The 8937-nt window shown below is 37.6% G+C and overlaps 1 protein-coding gene across 1 annotated transcript in view; it reads right to left on the bottom strand.

Annotated features, from left to right (window-relative positions):
* Positions 1-469: 469 nt before the first annotated feature.
* fat2 (FAT atypical cadherin 2) overlaps positions 470-8937 on the bottom strand; it is a 47735-nt gene continuing 39267 nt past the window's right edge. The window contains exons 21-24 of the mRNA XM_066716620.1: positions 6387-6834; positions 5524-5677; positions 4375-4910; positions 470-4131 (exon numbers count right to left, since the gene is read on the bottom strand). Coding sequence (XP_066572717.1) covers positions 3662-4131; positions 4375-4910; positions 5524-5677; positions 6387-6834 — 1608 coding nt within the window. The 3' untranslated portion in view covers positions 470-3661. The remainder of the gene's footprint in view (positions 4132-4374; positions 4911-5523; positions 5678-6386; positions 6835-8937) is intronic.

Raw genomic sequence — 8937 nt, 5'->3', positions numbered from 1 at the left:
TGAAATCCCAAATATGGCTGCTTTAGTTTACTCTTTTTACACGGTGGTATTCTACAGCAGATCTTACTTTTCGTCTAGTCATGATGGATTCTAGGAAACCCCAGAACAGCGGAAGTGATGATACCCTACTTCTCGAACTTCCGGTTTTGTGAACAGAGCTCATTGCAGTTTGGTTTAGAACTGTTGTAGACGCGTACAGTAGTGACACAGTGGAAGAAAATACATTTACAAACACCCTTTGCTTTTGTTCGAAAGTTAGTATGAAAAAGTTCAAAACGCAAAAATAAATCCATGATCATGGAATCAGACTATTATATCAATTGATCGCAGTCTGGTCCTATAATCGTGATTATACAATCACAACACCTCTACTCCAGACACTAAGGCAAAACATCAAAAAGCTATAATATTTACAAGGTCAAGATTGAAAGTCACAAACTGGTTTTATTAAATAGTCTCAATTCTTTCATGTAGTAAAATAAAACATGATTTTATTATTATTTTTTTAACAAACAACAAAAAAGACAACACCAAAACAATTACAATTATCTGATACATCTTTTTTTTTTTCCTTTTCTTTTTTTGAGAGAGGAAACCTATACAAATACATTTTGGACAAGTTACATTCAGAACAACTCACTGCACAGTCACTAATTATATATATATATATATATATATATATATATATAATGATACCTGGTTCAGGAAATGTTCTCGTATGCTGTATAACAGGGAAAAACTGCAAACCACTGTCACCTGCATTTCCTGCTATATACCCTCATTAAGCTTATAAAAGGCCAGAACTGCTCAGAAAATCATTCAGCTGCCCCAACCCTGTGCATCTTCTAAGTATCAAGCAGAAAACTGCACAGTCTGTGTGTGTGTGTGTGTATTATATATATATATATATATTATATATATATATATATATATATATATATATATATATATATATATATATATATATATATAGCTCTGGAAAAAATTAAGAGGCCACTCCAAGTTCAGAAATCAATGTTAAGTGGTCTCTTAATTTTTTCCAGAGCTGTAAATACACACACACACACACTTTTAACAAGACTGAAGACTAAATTTATGTAACAGTGTTTAGCATCATCCCACTACACAATTTTCATTTTGCAGTAATCTAACCTGACATCTATCAACTGTAAACAGCAGTATGGAGTTGTTACTATTAACACTGAAGATTAAAGACTGGAAGAGAAAGGGTAAAGCAAAAGGTGGAGACGCAACAAAGTGCTGGATTTCTGATTTTCAAACCTTTGCATATCACACACTAGACCTGGCATGTCACTAAACATCTTTCATTCCATAAGTATTTTTCACCTTATTCAACTTTTAATCTATATTGTCAATTTTGCTGGCTCCGCTACTAACATTTAGATAATTTGATTAACGAGCGTAAAACACATTCCTGCCATAAATCACTGTAGATAATGACTGTAATGAAATGCCTTGTCTACTCCTTAATTAAATGTTTTCAAATATTATTAATCCCTACTATTTCTGCCACTGAAAATTTACGCAAAGTAAAAGTTAACTGAATTTTGAAAGAAAACACAGAAGTACAAAAAAAAAACTAACAAGCAAACAAACAAATACTTTTTGATTGTCATGAATGACTCTTGTTTTGTTAGAATTGAGAGGGCAATAGCACATCATTACAAAAAATACATTGCCTTTCACATTATATATAGAAAGAAAATACACTCTTTAAAAAAGACGTACACTATATTGACCAGAGACGGCTATTTTTTTTATCACTACTCTAAGTAATGTTATAAAGGTGTTGTTTTGTTTGTTTTTTCCATAGAGAGGTACCAGCCTCCCTCCTTGTATTTCTTTATTTTTCACATATGGATCTCTTCCCAGAATGACATCAACAATATTTAGAAATATACATGTTAACAACAACTAGCATTCATATTTGTTTTACAAATGTAAAAACATTTAGAAAAACAAATAAACAGTACATCATCTTTTTTAATTTGTACATCTCGTCTAATCTATGTACCATGCTAAATATTATTGTGAAATGAAGAAACATCTTCAGCATGCATGTGTAGTATGGTTTGCTGCAGTCACCTACTCATGACCGAATAATTTGCCTCATTTTCTAATGACTGTGGTGGAATGGTTTCAAGGTTTTCAAACAGTGTGGATACTATGTGTTGGTAATTCCAGAAACAAGACAGGATTACAGTATATAAGGGATATAAACTGCAGATTTTGTTGAGGACATTCATCGTATATGACTGGAGAGTAATGGTAAACCCTATCAAGTAAATCAATGGTGATATGTTGTTCTTTTTATATGACACTAATCAAAACTGAGTGGCACGCCTACTATATTTAGATTCTATATATCAAAATGCAGACTACCTTCAGGAAGTTTCTGAGTGGTATAAATGTAAAAAAAAAAAAGAGGAAATGCTTCGCAAAATTTAGTTAAAATGCTAGAGTGTTTTGAATATATACAAAGGATTTTAGTAAACATTGTGGCTATGGGTGTGAAGTAATATCTGTGTTCACAATGTACAAAACCAGAAATCCATTAAGTATATATCATTTTTTTCTATGAAAAACAAAGTAAAACTAAACAACCCCCCCCCCCAAAAAAATTAAATAAAAAAAATAACCATTAATCAGTCAAGCTATAGCTACCTGGGACAATTGGAACATTTCAGTGCGTCTTTTATTTATCCACAATTCACATCATCAGGATAGAAGACAGCAATACATCTATAGCCATTTGAGGCCACACAGAAATAAGTGCATTATATAACAAAACCTACACAGAAAAATAGGGAGAGCATACGGCTGATGTTTTTATTTTTGTTTTGTACCATAGATACCTGCTTACCAAATGCTCTAGGAATATGTTAATATATTTCACTGGTATATTAAAACATTATACTCTTCATATTAAATATTTGATTAAGCATTTGGATTGTATCTTTATCTTAATCTCTGCTACACCTTAAATATTAAAACAAAGGAAAGGGCACTTCTGAGAAGAAATGATGAATAAACACCTAAACGGTTTGAAACAGTCGGCAAGTACAAGTTTTCTTTCCTTTGTTTTTCCACGCCCTTGCTGTGAAATTCAAAGCATAAGTACATTTGTTTGAAAAAATCCTGACTTCTCTCTCACATACTCAGTATTTGTGGTGGGAAAGAGAAGAATTGAATGATCTGTACATGGCAAAGGTAGACATGGTGTACGTAAGGCGACATCTGGGGGAAGATTTTTCCCTTATGGTAACAACAAACAGGATATGCAAAGATTAGGCAGTGTATGTACACCTCGTATGCTAAGTTTCACCCCATTTCATCTTAGCAGTTCACTTGTAAAACTCATAAGACTCCTTGAGATACTGATCAAATCCTCCATTGCCAAGTAGATACCAGGAGCACTTGCACTAATTTATCTGCAGCAGCCAGTGCGTCACTCCTTGGCTAAGCATTTGCAGTAGACAACAATATGGGTCAGACTTCCCATTCTTGCAAAGTCATTTTGGTGTCTTTACAGTGTCTCAAGGCAAATATATATACTGTGGGTGTCAAGCAGCTGGGGGAAGGAGGCTTTTGCTTCCATACTACTTCTGCTTTCAGACAAAGTCCAATGAGATGCTGGCCGTTAAAACATGACCTCCTCACTGCTGCCATAGTCGCTCTCGACCATATCTGATCCCTCGTAGCTTCTGGGGGTGCGCACAGACTGCCCAGTCTGAGGCAAGGTGTTACAGTCTGCGTAGGAGGGCTGAGCCACGCTGAGACGCATGTTCAGTCTGCGGTAGCCACTTCCAGATACGCTGTCAAGACCCTGAGCGTGCTCAGTTGGGTAGTAGCTGATGGCAGTGTACTCGTTCGGGCACTGGGAGCTAGGAAGGGGTAGTCCATCAGGCCCTAGGAAGTCATCCAGGTTCTGGTTGCTGTAACACGGTGGCAGTGGAGCCCGGCGGTCATATCGCTCAAGGGGGAAAGGGAAGCCACCAAAGCGGCCATTGCGCCGGGGATCCCCCGCTGGCACGGGAGGGTAGGTATTCTCCACAATGTCAAACTCTCTGACAGACGGGGGGCAGTAGTACTCAGTGTCCCCAGGGTACACTGCAATTGAAAAATAATACATTATGATGATGAAAACTTTTGAACCAAGCTTCGTCATTTTTACCCATCCGTGTCCTACCTGCTTCCTGCTTTAAAGCTGTGATATTAAAGTTGATACTGATGGTTTACATATCTTACAGATTATATCGGTGTAACATGGCTTACATACAATACATTACATATTTAATTTTAGCACTGAGAAATTATAATAGTAACAGATTTAGATACATTGACAATGCTTACCATCGTAGTCCAGCTCCCAGTTGTTTTTCAGGATGGATTCATTATCAGAGCTGGAAGAAGGTGGTGGGGGAAGGTTTGGGGCCACACTGCAGACCACTGTCCCCCTCGGCTTCTGATTCTGGCCCCCGCCCAGTGGGGTGAATTCAGGCTGGCCACGTGTCTTCAGTTCCAGGAAGCTGTCTTGGTCCAGGTTATTTCTGGGCTCAGCCATTATGTTCATTTCAATGGGGGCCACATCCCGGGTGTCGCACGCCAGGCTCTTGGCGACGTTGGGCTGGTAGAAGCCATTGGAGTCATGGGTGCTCACAGGCTTGTGCTTTCTCCTCTGGAGGAAACGCTTGCGAGCAAAGACGAAAATTCCAACCAGCACGAGGACCCCCATGATGGCAGCACAGATCTCGATGATCTCCCGCACCCCAAAGTGGCTGGATATTTGGGGCAATGCTTCAATGCATTGATGGGATCCCTCAGATGCCATACATTCAAAACCCATCAGACAAGGGTTGGGTGAGCATACATCCACACTGTTCTCACACCTGCACAACACAGAAGGGGTGGGGTTAATGATGATTTTGATTACACTTGAAAATTGTTATGGTGTTTTTAATCATCTTGAGAATCAGGTTGTTTCAGCTGTAATTCATTTAAATTAAACCTTTAATCTAAATTTCACTTTAAATGAAATGGGGACAATACGCAAAAGTTTAGCTTAAGCGCATCAAGAACGCTTCATACATTTAGTTGTTTACCTATTTGGCATTTTTCTGCCTTCAATCATCTTCCTTTGTATTGGACCACTGGCTTGAATGCTTCTGAAGCACTTAATGCACTTACAAACCAATGTAAAATCAAGAAATGTCTGCCGTTGACTGCTTATAACCAATATGCGAATTTACCCAGTCAAAAACAACAGGCTTATTAAACAATATTAACCCCACTATATTCAATGACAATGGTATTGAAACTTTTATAGTTCATAAAAACACCCTCATCCTCAAGAAAAATGCATGAAGAAGTCAACTTATACACATAACTAGGGTTTTCTCCCATAAATGCCTTATAAAGGTTATGCATAGAGATGGAATGCTGTATAATTAGGAGTACAAGGGTAGATTTGTTTGCAGATGTGTGCTTTGCAGTGGGTCCCACCTGTTTCCAGTGTTTTGCTGTGGGCAGTTGCAGATGTAACCTTGAATCTTTGGTTCACACACACCCCCATGTAAGCAAGGCTGAGACAGACAGGGATTATTATCCACTTCACAACGGGAGCCTAAGTACTGAAGAGGGCAGCTACACAGGAACTCTGAAAGAGGGGAAACAAATTGAAACTTCAAAGTTGTCCTTTCAGTTTTCTCTGTACAAAGCTGTTTAGAAATGATGTCAGTTGTCGTCTTTTCCTAATTGATGTAGGCCCCATCCATATCACAAACCTGAAGCGATTTAACAGTTATTAACATTGTTGGGTTTTTCGCATGTCATTTTGCATTCCGGAACAAGTCCTGACAGCGTGCAGTGAAAATTAATTTGCTACTGGTGAACAGCAATTTTTATTTAACAAGAAACAAATTATATGTTAGAGCACTTAACTGCATAACTTGCTGAGGCAACAGAGAACTAGAAGAATAAACCATTTGTGTTTATGAACATATACTGAACAGATATTTCTTCAATTGACAGAACAGATGCTGACGGAACAAAACAGTTCACATACTTCAGTGAAATATCCCATTTAAAACAGCTAGCCCTGGATTAACTTGAATCTTCAACTCAGATGTTTTTGTGGATGTCTACTAGGTATAAATAAGCCTCTTGCTAACAGAAAATTACTATATTGAACTTACTGTTTTAAAACTACATTTATTTATTTTACTCACCCGTCCTTGTTTTGGCCTTATCCAAGAGCAAAAACAGGCAAAAAAACATCTATCATGAATATTAACTAGCAGAACATAAGTAAGAGTCATGCTGTCTGACCAATCGTATAATAAAAGTTCATAGAGAGGGTGACTGACCTCCTCTGGAATTCTCCTCACAGGTCCCTCCGTTCTGACATGGTTTGGTGGAGCAGCTTTCCGGCTGGGAGCAGCACTGGTATACACCGAAGACCTGTCTTTCCCCAGGTCCCTGTACGTCTCCGGTCCTCGTGGTCCTTATAGCTTCTCCGTTGAATTCTAGGGAGTCAAGACAGCCCTTGAACCCGGGCTGGAATACGTCCTCTGGGACTGTTTGCACCAGGCCTCCAAAGAGCAGAGTGCCCCGAGATTGCAGCAAGCGGCAGGGCTCGGCGAGGGTGATCGCGGCCGAGTGCAACTTGTCGAGAGTGAGCCGCAGCATGGTGCCGTTCACCTCCAGCACGATGTGATGCCACTGGCCATCTGAAACAGACTCATTCCTCACGGCCAGGATCCCAGGCAGCCCATTCCCACAGCTGTACTTAAACTTCAGTTTATCATTGACAATCTGTAACAGACCAGATCAAAAATAAAGGTTTAAATTTGTTGTTATATTTAGCTCACTGCTTGTTGAAAATATTATGTTATAACCTAATAGGTTCTTTCCTGGTCACAGATTCATACAGTATTCAGTATTTCAGACAATCCTCTGTAGAAGTAGCAACTGAAGTAATTGAGTGATTTTGGCCTTAACTGGGCTGAGGGAATTATAGCCTGGCCAGGAAGATGAGGCCCTCTGAACCCCCCAACATGGTGGATGGAGCAAAAAAGATCTGCTGCAAAAGGTGGAGACTGGGGAGGCAAGGGGATGCTGTTCTTGAGTTTGCGCAAACGGTAGCGTAGTTGCGGCACTATGGAAGCAAGCAACTGACACAGGGGAAAGGAACTTGTCACATGGTTTTTATGATAGTGTGTGCATGTGAGGGTGTATCTCATTGGTTGTGCTTGGCGCAGAGTGACATGTGATTGAGGGTTGTCTTCCTCCCAAACTTTAGTTTTAAACTCCATATAATGATTTGTTAACAATGGCAGTTATGATACAGTTTCAATAATTTAAGGTTTTAGTTTGTTTTGATGTGAAGGAAGACAAAAAGAAACTAGTGCAAACGAAGACAAGGGCTTAAAAATCGATACGTGTAAATATTGATTCAATGGTTTTGTGGGGTCTGCTTTATTAAATAGTTTGCTACTTTTCACTACACGACTGGCATGTGAACTGAATCATTTAAAATGATTACATTTTTAAAAGTATGTCAGGGTTAATATTCTTCTTCCTTTGACACGACTCCCTTTTCTTTTAAGATTTATATACAAACACAGACACGTAATCTTCTATTAAAATTCAACACTGACAATATATTCAGCCCAGAGGCATGTGTTGCCTTCAAATCAACTTCAATTAAAACAAAATTTCATTAAAATTTGAAAACTTCTTTACAGAAGTTTGTAATTTACTGGATTTTTCAGTTTTTGCTTGCTTTATTTATTAGTCATTTTGGCTGTGTGATGCAGATTTAGTTATAATATTACCTTACCATTATTGTTGTTTTAACTGTAATTCTGTCATATACTTGCTGCAAAATTATTTAAACCAAAGTGCCACAGTGTTAGTAATTAATTAACTATGGGTGTCTTTTATACAATATTTGTTACAAAAACTATACAAAATTGGAAAATAAATCAATCGGATGGATCAGGTATATCATTAGTGCAGGTGTCAGAATCCCTGGATCTGAATACATTTAATTACAACCTAGGAGGTTCGGAAAACTGCGACAATAATTTGTTGGTATTCTAACATTGATGAAAAAAAAATGAGGGCCAAGGAGTCTCAGGCATCAAAACACAAAACTGATCATGTCAAGAAAAAGTCTGACAGACAGATTAATACAAAATATAATTCAGGAAGCTCAAGGTTATGAATATATATCCTCACCTCTAATTACAACAATCTCTGGGAAGGAACCCATTTGAAAGCCTTTGGAGACCTTTTAAATCAGATAAACTGAAAATACAGCTACAAGATGTACTGAAGTGTTATTTTTGTTTGTCTGTTTTTACTGCTTTAATTCTTAGTTTGAATGGGCTTTGAATCAATTTTTCAAGTTGTACAGGAAGGTGATAGCACAGATTAAGATGAATGTCTGCCTTACAATTTGGTAATGTATTATTAATTTATGTATTTATTTGTATTTATCAGTAGACACCCCTAAAGCATTACAAAAGTGCAGTAATACAATGTGTAGAGAATATTAAATACATGTATTAGATATATATTAAAGTATATAAGAAGAGAATATACGTCTATAGATAAGCCAAGCTAAATGGATATGCCCAACAGTTATAGACAATGCAATGTTGTAACTTGTTTTGGATGCAGATATCCTTAAAGCAGCATTCTTTTAGATCGTGACTGGGAGCAGTCACCTGTATCAAGTACTTTGTTGAGATAGGTCTGATTTTAAGGTTGCATGAATCTCCATCTGATATGTAAGATATGACAAATATGTAAGCAATTCCTCAATTAAAAGGTTTCAATCCCATCTACACTTTTTGATGCGTCTTCTTCTGAATCTTTATTTCATTAATTTCTTTACATTTCAATCCAGGA

This window comes from Amia ocellicauda, chromosome 11, assembly GCF_036373705.1.
Source record: "Amia ocellicauda isolate fAmiCal2 chromosome 11, fAmiCal2.hap1, whole genome shotgun sequence".
NCBI lineage: Eukaryota > Metazoa > Chordata > Actinopteri > Amiiformes > Amiidae > Amia > Amia ocellicauda.
The sequence above is the reverse complement of the archived record's forward strand: the minus strand, read 5'-3'. Positions and strand labels throughout refer to the sequence as shown.